The sequence below is a fragment of the Lepisosteus platostomus genome, chromosome 3 (assembly GCF_059453375.1).
Source record: "Lepisosteus platostomus isolate fLepPlt1 chromosome 3, fLepPlt1.hap1, whole genome shotgun sequence".
Lineage (NCBI taxonomy): Eukaryota > Metazoa > Chordata > Actinopteri > Semionotiformes > Lepisosteidae > Lepisosteus > Lepisosteus platostomus.
In genome coordinates, this window is record NC_142613.1 from 12879216 (window position 1) to 12892957 (window position 13742).

At 41.5% G+C, this 13742-nt stretch overlaps 1 protein-coding gene across 3 annotated transcripts in view; it reads right to left on the bottom strand.

Annotated features, from left to right (window-relative positions):
* The window catches only part of LOC148674436 (uncharacterized), a 95159-nt gene that overhangs the window by 68953 nt on the left and 12464 nt on the right, over positions 1-13742 (bottom strand). For all 3 annotated transcript variants that reach the window (XR_015935306.1, XM_088624535.1, XM_088624536.1), the window contains exon 10: positions 10179-10266. Coding sequence is in view for 2 of the 3 variants with exons in the window: in XM_088624535.1 (XP_088480661.1) it covers positions 10179-10266 (88 nt within the window). In the remaining variant the exon portion in view is untranslated. The remainder of the gene's footprint in view (positions 1-10178; positions 10267-13742) is intronic.

Here is a 13742-nt window from a genome sequence, read left to right on the forward strand (position 1 = left end):
GGGGTTTCATGGTTACGAAGAGGAGTCTATAAATACTCGGTAAACTGGGTCTCTCACCACGCGCTCTGCCCCTGGGAAACCTCTCTCACCCGCCGCTTATTTCCCTGGAACTGGAGCCTTTGAAGATGAACGATATACTTTTTTGGTGCGTGTGTGTAATTTCTGGATTAGATTGGATAAAAAATGTAAGAAGTCTCAGTATTACTTTTTAGTAAGTGTTCTGCTTCAGTTTCAGAATATGTTCCATATGTATGTGTGTGTATCTTATTACCATAAGTTATTTCAAGAAGATTGAGAGTCTGACACGAATTTGCCTAACCTAGCAAAGAAGGCTAATCTAACTTTAATATTAGTATCCCCAGCCCAGAAAAAATAGTGCCTGGTTTCCTTACAATACATAGTAATGCTCTTAATCTAAGTATCAACCTTCAGCATGAGCTTTACCAGATGCTACATTGCTTGTAACTGCTCTGTTTTTGTAACCTGGTGTTGTGTTCTGATTGGTGCTAGGTTTTATGTGTAGGGGTGGCCAATGGGACAAAAAATAAAGACCGTTTTGTCTCTCATTAATTACTATCCCTCTAAGAAGGGGACACTCTTTGCAATGTGGATGGGCAACAATATTACAGGCGGAGTGACAGTAGAGGCTCCCCAACTTTCGGCAAACCTGGTTGTGTTGTATTTATAATGTCCTGTATCACGACTGCTTATTTAAATATGGTAAGAGTTCCTACTTTCAGTGTGGAAAATGACAATAGCCTGAGTTATTGTGAAAATGCCCATTGGATGGAAGGAGTTATACCGCTGGAGTCCATATCACAGTACAGGTCTCACACACAGTCTTAAGACGGCTGATATTTCAGTGGAATTAAAACTGCAACTTATCATCTAATGTTCTCACCTTTCCCTTGAGTCCCAAAACTGCAGCCTAAGGAAAATTCTTTGCTTTCTACTTCTCTCTCCATTCCCAGTTTCTCCATATCCCTGCACTGGTTTCTCACCTTTTCCCCTACCGCTATTATTCTCTCTCTCTGTGCTTTAATCAGCTGCTACTTAGTCTCTATCTGCCTCATGCTCCTTTCTTCTCTCCCCCCTCTCCCTTTCTGTCAGATTCTATCCTGCACCCCCCTCAGGGAGTTGTCTCTCCCAGCGGAGGCTGAAGCAGAGAGGCCCTGCATGTCCTCAGAGGTCCTGTCAGGAGTGCCTGTCCTACCTTCTGTGTTCCAGCCACGATCGATGTTTAATTTAAAACCCATCACTGATGAAGGGGGTTATGTAAACGCTCCACAACTGCCCTGTTTCCCTCTGTCTGTCCACAGGAAAGTCCACCCACTTGCCTGCCTGTCCAGGAAGCTTCCAAAATTCCCCATAATTCAATAATTCTCAGGGAGATTCTCAAAGCCCTTTTGAACAGGAAAATATTCCAAATCTGGGCAGGCAAAACAATGTTTTGAACGCCTACATTTCTTCTACAGTGCAGTGATAGCACTGATGATTAAATACACAATATTAAACAAAGTGTGTCCATGCAAACAGGTCACTACTGTTCCTATATAGCCTCCAAAGCAGATTGTATTTTTGTGTATAAATTTAAAGCTTTTTATTAATTGCATCCATCCAAATGTTTTTCATACATGACTCAAAATATGAAATATTAGTGTAATATGAAATGATTCAGCAAATATGGGACAGGGAAACATTCCACTCCTATACATTTCCAATTGGATTGGCACAGCGGTGACATTATTGCCATAAATTCCTCTCTCATACCAACCCCTTCCTAGCACGATGCTAAAGGTCCCTCACACAAACCTGTTTGACCAATTAACCCTTAAAAAGCACAGCATATTTCAGCCACTGCTCTGTGACCTGGCTCTAATATTCACATTTCTAACAACATTATTGGCACAATATTGGCACAATATATTTTTAATTAGCACTGCTATGTCACAGTTGCAGGGTCCTGGGCTCGATTACAGCCTTGAATGCCTGTCTGTATGGATTTTCATGTTTGTATGAGCTTTCACTGGGTGCTCCGGTTTCCTTTCAAAGACATGCACATTAGGTTTGATTGACTACTCTAAATTGCCCCCCTAGGGAAGGATTCAGGAAGGAGGTGGTTGCCTATGAGTGGAATGGGATTACTGCCTCTCTCTTCTATGACCAGCTCTGGTATGGAGACTAAATAATTCTCTGAATCTGAACTGCCACTGGCTACTGATGACTGAGTGCTCACTAAACTCAGAAAAATATAATTAACAGCAAAGTAACAATGTAACACAAAATAGGACAGGGGGTAATATTGTTTCTGAAACAGGGTGCCAAACTTGTATAATTGCTGGCTAGATTGTATTTTCCTAAAACAAAAGCATTCTATTCACCTAGGAAAATACACACAGGCTGGGTGACTGCTGAAGCTACTGGATTTTGGTTACAAACCAGAAAGATTAATGAAATCTTTATTTTACCTCAGACAAATGTCAGCTGGTTCGGAGACAACTGCATTATATTAGCAAGAAAGATTTGGTCTTGAGTGACCTAGTTTCAAATTACACTAACAGACTTAGGAGTCTGTTAACTCCTAAAGCCTTCAGAACAGCAGGGGCCTGCTCATGCTACAGGACCTACTCACAGCCTCAAGACTCACAATTTGGAACAGCCATTAAAAAGGGAAGAGGCCATTCTGGCAATACATGCGATTCAGTTTCCACAGCAGCAACATTGACAGCTTATCTTGATGACTTATTTCCAGACTTTTGCTGAGGATCCTAATTGAGTACACTGTTGCTTTCATGTTCCTATAATAACACCAGTGTGTTGTGTGGATACTACAGTATGTCAGTTTTGCTGTCTATACAGGTGAGTGTATTGTAGTGTGTCTGTACTGTGTTCAGCGTGCTGTTGTCTTGTTGTATATGTACTATATATCAGGTGTGGTGTTATGTGTTGTGTTTCCATATTTTGAGTGTAAATAACGAACTGATAGCTGTGCATTGTGCATATATAATGAGTTCAGTGTTATGTGTCTGTACTAAGTGCAGTGTGTTGTACGGTATATTTGTAATAACTGCAGTGTCTATAGACCCTGTGTATTGTGTGTCAATATTGAATCCAGTTGTGCTGTGTGTCTATATAGGGTCCAGTGTATTGTGTCTATCCAGATGAATATACTGTGTCTACAGAAAGTCCAGAGTATTTAAACCAGTACTGCTATCTTACTGGTGAAAGAGTTTCCCATTACACTTCTGCTCTGATTGACCATGAGCCATTTCTCAGAGATTGGATTTTCTTCACTCCCAATGAGTGAGTCATTGCGTGAGACATGTGGTGGTGTGGCCATGTGATGACATAATTCCTGTCCACATCAGCCTGAAATTACAGACCCCCCCACCCCCCACTAACTTCCTGTTGTAAGAACAGGGCTGTTAACTGCCATCCCACAGCCAGATCCCTTGACATGGATAATGAAATGCGGTCAATACCCTTGTCTGATGACTCCTCAGACACAGTCAGTGTATCCTGCCCCTCGCTCTCTTTTGGACCTCAAATCTGACGTTAATGCTTTAATGTGGCTTTTGTATGTCCTGCTCCCACAGTCTAACTGTAGAGCTTCAAGAACGTACCGTTTATGTGAGGTTTATGTGCAGCATGCCCTTTGACTCTTCCTGTAGTTTAGTTGTATTACACAGAACAGACAGAGTCCTGTGTCACTCCTGCTAGCCTTCCCACAAGCTGTGACCTAAACCATGGCAATACAGGACTAGGCCCAACTGAGAAAGCGGTTAAGACTAGCTCGCAATCCTGGTAAACAGCACTGAAAGTACAGTATAAAAAGGGGTTAAGACAAATAGTGCTTCAGACCCTCTCCAGCACAGTAAGCTAAGACAGGAGTTCACTGTGAAGCCTGTGACTCTCCTTAGCTCATCTTCTCTGCGCTGAAATCAAATCAGGAATGTGGGGATGATGAAATTTAAACTTGGCAGAGTGGCAAAAAGAAAGATTCTTGGAGAACATGCCAGAGTCTACAGCCAGTTACTATTGACTTGCATATTTCTGTGACCTCAAAATGTCTTGGAAGAAAAGTCATTTTCACAAATTAACTGAATATATACATGGGTGCATGCATGGCTCTGCTCCAGATTTCTTCACTTCATGTAATTGCCTGACGAAAAATTGCATGAACCACTTTGATATGTTTTCTGATATTGAGGCTGTCAAGTGCTTTGAACAGCAAAAAAGAAGAAAGTTGAAACGAGTGGCACTGCTCCAAGAAACTCGACGAGCAATTCAGACACACTTCTAATTAGCAAAGCTATAATGATGACTTCGTCTGAGAGGCCGCAAAGCTCTCCAGCTCTCTGCTTTATCCACTGGGGGGATTCAGTTGTTTTCCCCTTGGCTCCAGTCTGAGACCTGCCTGGCATTGGAAGTGTCAGGTCAGGCACAAGCTGACCATAACATGCCCTTACGCACTCATCATGTGTGACGACCTCTTTTCTCCGAGAGATTCACTAATTCCCCCAAGGAATTCATGCAACTAAGAAAGGAATTCTTTCAGTTGTTGTTTCTTATGACGGGTCTAAAAGTGTTAATTTACTAATGAGAGTGCCCAACACTCACTGAAAGATCATTAACAAAGTCATTTTGAAACTAGCTATACTTTCAATTTACCAGTAGAAGATGCTACTAATTTTGCCAGATTATTTACATTTCAGTAATTCTGTCAAAGCCTAATTGAGACAAAGAATTCAAATAGTGAGTTTGATGGGGAAACTCACCTGGCTGAGGAGAATGACATTCTGCCCATAAAGACTGGGCTATTGGCTACTGGATCCCCCTCTTTGATGAAGGAGGATCCAGAGATCCGCTGCAAGGATGAAGATGGGGCAGAGGGATGGAAGCAAAAATGGATCATTTTAGCAAGAAAGCAAGAAGCGTGATATTTGTTAGGAAGTGAGCCGAAGTGGGGGAGCTAAAGTTTCAACCTCCCCCCAAACCTTTGTTTTAAACTTAATTTCCAAGTGAAAATTCAGTCGTTTGGTTAGATCTTAACGAATGTGATAGACAAATGCATTAGAGGGTATTTTGGTGCGAACTAACTGAGAGAACGACCTGAGTAGTCATGATGGCAAGGCTGAGGCCGACTGAACCCCACTCACTTTCGCAAGCAAGGGTTTAGATGGGGTGGTGGGAGGGGTGTGAGAAAGGAAAGTTAGATGTACAAGTACATACAGTAGGAGAGTGGAAAAAGGTAAGATTATGATTAACCTTCCAATTGAACTTCTATTCTAAACTTAATTTGTGAAGGTTAATTTTTGGGGATATATCAAAGTCTTAGTTTGGTACAAGTAAGCAATGACATTAGCCACTACTTCTGGACACTGGGGTGAACACCAGGGACCCCGAACCGGCCTCCTGGCTCAACATTAACCATGCTGACACAGTGAATTTCTCAAGCTACCAAGGTACCTCTGAATTGAGATAAACCAACACATAAATTGAGCTTTCATGCTTTGTTAAACAGTTACTTAACTGTCAATTGACTGCAATAAAGTACAATGTCATCTTCTTATCAGAAATAAAATAATTTTAAGTATTGCATATTTCAAAAAAATAGTTTTAAGTATTGTATATTTAAAAACCAGTTTTAATCATCACATATTTATTTTTAAATAAATTTACAAACTTTGCCATTTGCTTAAGTATTCTGCTTTTTAATGTATTTTTAATGTATCAGCCTAATTTGCTCAGGCTCTTTCCCTCAGCTAATAAAAGCCAATCAGTTTTTCATGTACTGGGCCTGACTCAGGCCAGAACCGCTCAGACAGCTGGCTTTCTATCCCTGTGGCTTGAGCTTGAAGTCACTCCACTTTTTGAACGATGTCTACAAGTGAAGTCATGGCACTTTTTGAACTATGATGCCCTAACCAGGCCTCAAACTGGCATTAAGGCTGTATCAGCTTTATTGGAAAGGAGGCTAATCTTGTGGGTCTGGAGGAAGGCAGCCCCACCCTGCCTGAGCCATTAGTGATATAATATTACACTACTTTCTTACACAGGACAACATTATGTTCACATTTAGAAGCATTAACAAACTTTGCTGAAGCATAGTCACCTTCCTGCTAGTTACAAATTCCACAGTGACATCTATTTCATAAGCCTCTCATGGCTCGATAACCAAAATATTTCACGATTTTGACATATTTGTGTATTTTCTGCTCTCCCTTTGAAAATATTTTTCTCCTTTCTTTGTTATGTTCCTATATGTTTTTCACACTTGCAGTATTTTACATTTATTTTATTATTAATAATAAATGTTTCTTTATTAGCCCTATACAATTTCTTGCATTAGGAATGCGTCTTTTCACATACCCCAGCTTTGCACAGACAGACACAGAGACAGGGAGAGAAGCTTGGGGTCAGAGCACAGGGTCTGCCATTGTATGGCGCCCCTGGAGCAGTTGGGGTTAAGGGCCTTGCTCAGGGGCCCAACAGAGCAGGATTCCTCTGCCGGCCACGGGATTTGAACCGGCAACCTTCCGGTCACAGGCGCAGATCCTTAGCCACAGAGCCACCGCTCCGCCCATATTACCGTAATTGCCACCCAATACAATAAGAGTGGTTATACAAGAATACAACACTCTTTGGCATCTAAATGAAAAAAAACAACAATAATAAATACATTCATGTTTTTCAATTTTTCCACCCAAGACAACCTTAATAGACTGCTACCCAAGACCAGTACTGTAGAGAGGTTTGACAATGACTTGAGTTGCAGATCTCAAGTCATTGTCAAACCTTAATGGTGCAAACAGAGCAAGACAAAGAAAAAACACAGGTACTGTACAAAACAGAGACATTAAAATTATTTTTCCTCTTAACCATACAAGCTGCTTAACATTTAAGCTGGTATGTTCAGACAACTGCATTGTGTATACTGTGCACCATGGCAAAACTATATTTGGTATCCAATGTGACTGTGGGAATCAGAATCAATGATTAACGATCTCTGGGAATGCCCATGGAAATGTATCCCAGATTTCATTGTTCCTTGATGGAAAGTTTTCAATAGACCCGTTGACTTTGTAAATACTTTTTTACCTTCAGAATATTCAGCATGCTTAATCTGGTGGTAAAATGAAATAAATGTTATACTGGAGTGAAAACCTTTCAAATTTTATCCTGGAGGAGTGGGCTAAACCTTAATTCTGCTGTAATTGGTGTTGACCAAATCATTGCCCCAGTATCATCATCCTTAGGGAGACTGTGATGTACTGTAAGAGGTGCTGTCCTTCAGATTAGACATTAAGCCAAGATCCTGAATATGAGGTCAGTAAAGATTCCAGGCACTGTCCATTAAAGCAAAGGTGTTAACCCCAGTGTCCTGGGTAAATGCCACTCTGGGTTTATACAATCTAACCTGTGTTAAGTTTATTTGGTGAATTATTTTGTACACCACCACCTCATCTGCTGTGCAGTGGGGGAGCTGGTGCAGAATGGCTGCCTTTTGTCACCCAGCTGGTGACTGTACTACTATGGTGTCCTCTCCTATATGTGAATCACTTTGGAATCCTTTGGGACGAGAAGATCTATGGACATGCTAGAAATTAGTATTGGTACGTCTATGCATGAGCCACTATGTACTTATACTGTGTATTTTGGTTAAAGAGGAGTGTGACAAGGCCTTTATACTCAGGGAAAACTAAAGGGGAAAAAAGTCATGGAAAATCAGCTAGAAGTGTTTCATACTGCTAGCTAGAAGGTGCAGCTGTGCTGGTCTGTCAGATGAACAACATAAGCCGTCTGCCATGTTTACACACTCAATCTGCCCAGAACAAGGAGCAATTTCACAGGAAGTATTATACTGCATTACAGCTGCATTCCTGCTCATCTCTTCTTCACCTGAAAAGGGGAAGGTACACTGGGACTGTTTTGCCACTTCATGATCGTGTATCAAATTGATCTACATCCAGCAACTGTCCCACACTGCTCATAACCTTTATGATAGGAGAGAGGGGCCATGCCTGGAAAAAGGCAGTTGGGATGAGACGTGGAAACACAGCTCCACTCACACTACCACAGATGATGCTCCCTCCCTTTCCCAGCCCTCAGATAATGACAGTGGAGTCCAAACAATCAGCGGACATCACATCATTCCGCAGAAACCAGACAATATCTACATATGCAAGTAAATACATATTTGCAGGGTTTAATCTCAGCTGGTACAGACAATACTGGTTGGCACAACTCTTTTGATTATAACCACCCTTTGGTCTGAACACAATGAATCAAAGACAAAGTTACATTCTGTCAGTGCTGAAATAAGCACAGTGGGTTTTCTGGATTGAGGGTCATCCCTTGTATAAGGTACAGCAAGGTAAAAGCATAGTAAAGGATAGAGAGCACATTGAAATTACAGTAAAAGCATAATGAAGTACAGAAAGGTATGATAATGAACAGGGTGGTAATAATATAATTTTATCATGGGGCAGTGGCTCATCTCTCACTGACTTCACCGCAAAGCCAAGAAGATCCTGTCAGGCCTACCCTTATGGAGTTCTGCCAATATTTAGGGAATCCTGGTCACAGGTGGCCAGTGACGTGACCCAGGTTTAAGTTTGTGATTTAGGGATTATAAACCCCATCCTGCACAAAGAGCGAACTAAGATTTGCTTTTTTACCCTCCTAATTTAGAATCTGTAATCGTTTTACAACATGGCTCGCTGCCGCAATGATTGAACTTTGACCTTTGACATGCACACCATCTACCTACTCAAGCTCCAGGCTGTCTGGGGAGAAGAATAGGCACAGACTGCAGTAGTGATACGTCTTCCACTGACATCACTGTCTCTGCAGTTGTGTTGCAGGCTGAGGACACCCTGATCAACTCTAATAACACTTGTTGAATTATTTGTCACTGCTTTGAGAATAGCAGTACCATGCAATCAGCAGTACACAGTACCAGCTGGATCATGACTCTCATATGCCCAAAAGGCAATATGTGGATTATGAGATTTATATTTTGAGATTTTTTTAAGTCTTTTATTATTTCCACAAATACGGCTTTACGAAATTGGGATATTTCCAAGAATGAGTTTAACAGAAATTACAAGCCCTGAGAAATAACCTCAAAGAGTCTCTTCTCAAATTGAACAAACAGTCCAGAAGCTCCTGTTGAAGGATTTCTGGATTCCAGCTGGTTTACTGATATAAGGGATGTGAAGACATATCTAGGCAGAATTAGTCTTCTCTACTCTCTACAACCTCTCCCCTACACAGAAAATATTGAAAAACAGAACCTGTCTTCACATCTTGAACATAGAGAGAAATGAGAGATCAAGATAAACAGAGAGAGAAAGAGGAAGAGGGAGAAAAGATAACACAAACACAGAGGGAGAAGGGGAAAACAGACAGCCAATATCAAATGGAGAAAAGGGGGGAAAGTGAGAGAGTGAAAAAGAGCGATTTAGACAATTGAAGAGTGCAGGAGAGGCAGAAAGAGAGCCGGCACATCTGCATCATAAATCCCAGCCTGCAGAAGGAATATATCTTCCACAGTCCATTAAGACCAGCCTGACCAATTTGCCCCTTGTTTCACGTGCCTAATGACTCCAGCATGGGCATCGATCAATACAGGATTACAGGATCAGAGAGGCAGACGACGTCTCTCTGACTCTGATCACATGAAGTGAAGTAGCACTACACTTAACACCACTAACAATTCAGTTGGCTTCTCTTTCTTATCAGCAATTAACAATGCTATGTGTGAGGCCTTCTTTCCAGCACCATATAGAAACCAGCGCTACCTAGTCAAATCAGGTGCAATACCCAAATTAATACTGGGAATGCAGAGGCTACTTTGGGCTCCTGTCTATCCTGTCTAAACTAACTAGCTTCAAACAAACTCCAGTTCTTCACAATTTTAAGTGATTTTTTTATGTATATTTCTCTTTTCCTCAAGACCTGTGTAGTTTTATGTTTGACTTCTTCTTTCAAACCTTCAGTTTCCTTGGTATAAAATCAGGGGGCAGATCTGGGTTTGGATTAGGCCTGGAGATCATCCTCTGAGCATGTCAGCGATGAAAGGGGTCAATGTGAAGCTCATAGGCTCAGCGGAAAGAACATGTTTTTCACACTGGCAGACAACCTGTTTCTGTGCGTGTATCTGTGCGACTCACTGTGCGTCTCGCCGGCGTGCAGGGTCAGTGCGCACAGCTCCCGACACAGGAGGAGAGAGGACAGAGGGTCTGAGTGGCACGCCATCGCCTGGGAGAGAGGAAAAGAGAAGGAGAAGAAGGACAGAGAGATGAGACAGAGCAAGGGAAGGGGAGAGAGGGATGAGAGGGAGCGGGAGAGAGGGCAAAGACAGAACAGGAGAGAGGGATGAAAAAGATGAGGGAAGATGGAGGGAGATGGGGTGAAAGGAAGAGACGAATAAGAGGAGGGGACAGACAGGGAAGAAAAGGCAAAGAAGGAGAGAGAAATAAAGAACATTGTTACATGGCCACCAGCCTCCTTACCCATCTGTTTAAGAGCTCAGCTGCAGGATGCACATCCTACATGTTTCCTTAAATGCTGTTTCCTCTGACATAAAGTTATACTGTATTAGCACATTCAGGGGTAACCTTGATCCTGCTGTGAAAGACCTTCAACACTTACTTCCTAGTGTAAAACAGGGGCTCCAAGTCTTTTTCTGGTCGGTCAAAAGAATTTAAAAAATAACCTCCATTAATTGTTTTAACATTTTTTTTTTCAGTTATTGTTTTGATGTACTGTATAGCCACCCCATTTACAATGGCTTGTTGTTTTTCAAATCTCGGCTCCCAGCTCTGAGCCCTGCAACCTCTAAAAATGGAGAATGAATATAAGCAGACATCTTCGACACACCCACCTTTTAACCACTGATCTATTAACATATAGAGTAAAGGGAGTCAGACTCTGACTGGAGGGGAGGCACATTCTGAGCCAGCAGCCACAAGCCTGTAGGGGTCACTGGGTCATTGAGAAAGCACTGGCCAATTAATCTCACCCACACACCACTCACAGCCAATAAGTGACATGGTCCAGACTCCAAATCTTGATGTCTGGACCATAAAGTTCAATACATGCTTTATTGATTGAGCCACTCAGGAGCCCCTTGTCACTGAAGTCATAATGAATTGCGACAGAATAGCACTGGAATGGCCACTGAATATGCCATCCTCTGGCGTTATTCATAACATAAATAAAGTTTTTGCGTGGTTCTGGTTAGGTGCAAGTTTACAGCATCAGTTTTAATGCTATAGTTTGGGTTTAGGGATAGTGTTTATCTTTAGGAATGGGATTATGGTATTGTGTTTGTTCTATGTTGATAAATAATCTGTTAAATAAACCGGGTTAGGCTGTAGGGTCAGCCTTAGGGTAAGGGTTATGGTTGGAGTAAGGGTAAAAGATTTTTGTTAGGATTACAATTTGGGGTTCTAGATTTAGGGTTAAGGAGTAATAGCATCACAGATTATACCTGTGCTTTTCAGAAGGAACTCATTCTGATGTGCCATGTATTTGAAGTACTGTATATCCCCTGGTTAAGAGCCACACTCTATCCCAGTGCCTTTGCCCTTGGAGTGAGTCAGTGCTGTGTGGCAATGCAGCGTCGAGTCTGTTCTCAGGGTCTGTCTGGAGGAAGTGCCAGGGGACAGCATGCCACACATGTGGCTGTCTGCCTCTCGACAGGAGAACAGCGATTCACGCAACACAGCTGATTCACGAGGCAGGGGTAGTCAGTTCTTCTCTTTCACAAAAACCCACAATTCCTACCCAACCTGAACCCGAAATGTGGTCTTGAAACCAGTCCCTGCCCCTGCCCCTGCCCCTAAACAAACCTCTCATGGCAGGGCTGAAGAAATGGTCACTGGAGGGGTACTTGTGGGCATTTTGTTTTTACACAGTCATGTACAATGAATAAACAAGAAAACAAATAGAAATAGAAAGATGGGTAGGACTGCACTTTACAAATAAACAACAGAAAAGGAAAAGGAAGTTGTGAAATAAGCATTTTATTCTAAAGTGTCCAAAAAGAACTTTTGCCGGAAAAATCCTGAAATAAAGGACTTTTAATTTTTAAAATAATTTAAACCCTTTGTACGACATAAAAACGTACTTTTCTTAGATGACAAAATAAGTAATTGGGGGTGATTTCACACCAGCCCAACAAACCAGAATAAAGCATAAAAAGCAGCATTTCATTGCTTGTTAAGTGTCCTCCCGAGACAGGCAGGCGTGCTGGTGTGCCCCCAAAGCTGCACTCATAGTATAAATGTTTTACAACTGACGCCTACACAAGCCTTAATTTCCCTATTTCCCGTTTCTTAATTTCCCCAGTATTGACCAACCAGCATCACGCCTGCTTAGCAACTCTGACAACTTAGAAAGACAAGAAACACACAGATTATTAAAGGAAACAATCAGCACATTACAGTAGGGACTGGTTTTCCAGAACTGTTAGAAACATGTAATTTTTTAATGTCATCCAAATTACTCTTAAGAAATGTTTTACACTTCTCTTTTTGGATTGCATTTTTTTTTTCATTCACATAACAAAATTCAGGATTCCTGCAATAAATCCCACAGGTTACACGTCTTAATATGTTCGGTGTCCTCCAAGATCTCTTTGGGAATCCTTTATTTTTTTTGAAGAAAGGATTTTCCTGGGGTGGATTCCTGATTCTGAATTCTGTAGGACAGTTCCACAATTTCATATGTATTATACTACAGGAAGCCTGCAAGACCTTCCATGGATGTTTTTGAATATATTGTATAACTGTAAAATATTAGCATTTGAAAACTTAGGCTTTAAGTATCCTCCCACAAAATGAGTATATCCAGTGGACTTCGTATTTAGAAAGCCCTTTAGCAGCTATGATATACCAGACATGTTTGAGTGGAATTCCAAAAGAACTCCCTGTTGTCACACAACAAATCACAGTTAGACAATACAATACAACAAAGTTACCCAGATATTCTATCATCTTTGGACTATGTCAAGTCAGTAAAAGTAATATTCATACAATATAATATTTCCACCATATTATTTCAAAAACACTTGAAAACACTTGAAAAACTGCTACAGTGAAACAGCTCTTGGCATGTAAAGTATACCGAGACTTTCTATGTTACTGACACTCAGCGGGATGTCACATGGCTCAGGGCAGACGCACACCCTCTCTACAGGAGTTTCAGTGCTGGGTGGAGTGGCACTGAGGCTGGGCCCATCACGTGACTATGTATGTTTTCATAAAAGGTTTTCCTGCCGAGGACTAAATCCCTAAATCACAGTGAACTCTGAGTCCTTAACTGCTTCCTTATGTTCAGAGAGCACTGTGTTTAAACTGAATCCCACTACTTGCTGACGAATCCATTATGAGTTTACCCTGGGACCCCTCACTGCTGAGCTCTGGCACAGTCAGCTAGCAAAACAATAGAGAGCATGGTACAGTAGGATTGAGGAGTAGAGAAAGCACAGCAATGCACAACACAGTAAAATCAATCATCTAACACAGTAAATCAGAGTGAAAGAACAGTAAATCAGAGTGAAAGAATGGGACAGCACAGTAAATCAGAGTGAAAGTACAGAACAGCACAGTAAAGCAGAGTGAAAGCATGGGACAACATAGTTATTTGGAGTAAAAGTATAGTACAGCACAGTAAATCAGAGTGAAAGAATGGAACAGCACAGTAAATCAGAGTGAAAGAACAGTAAAGCA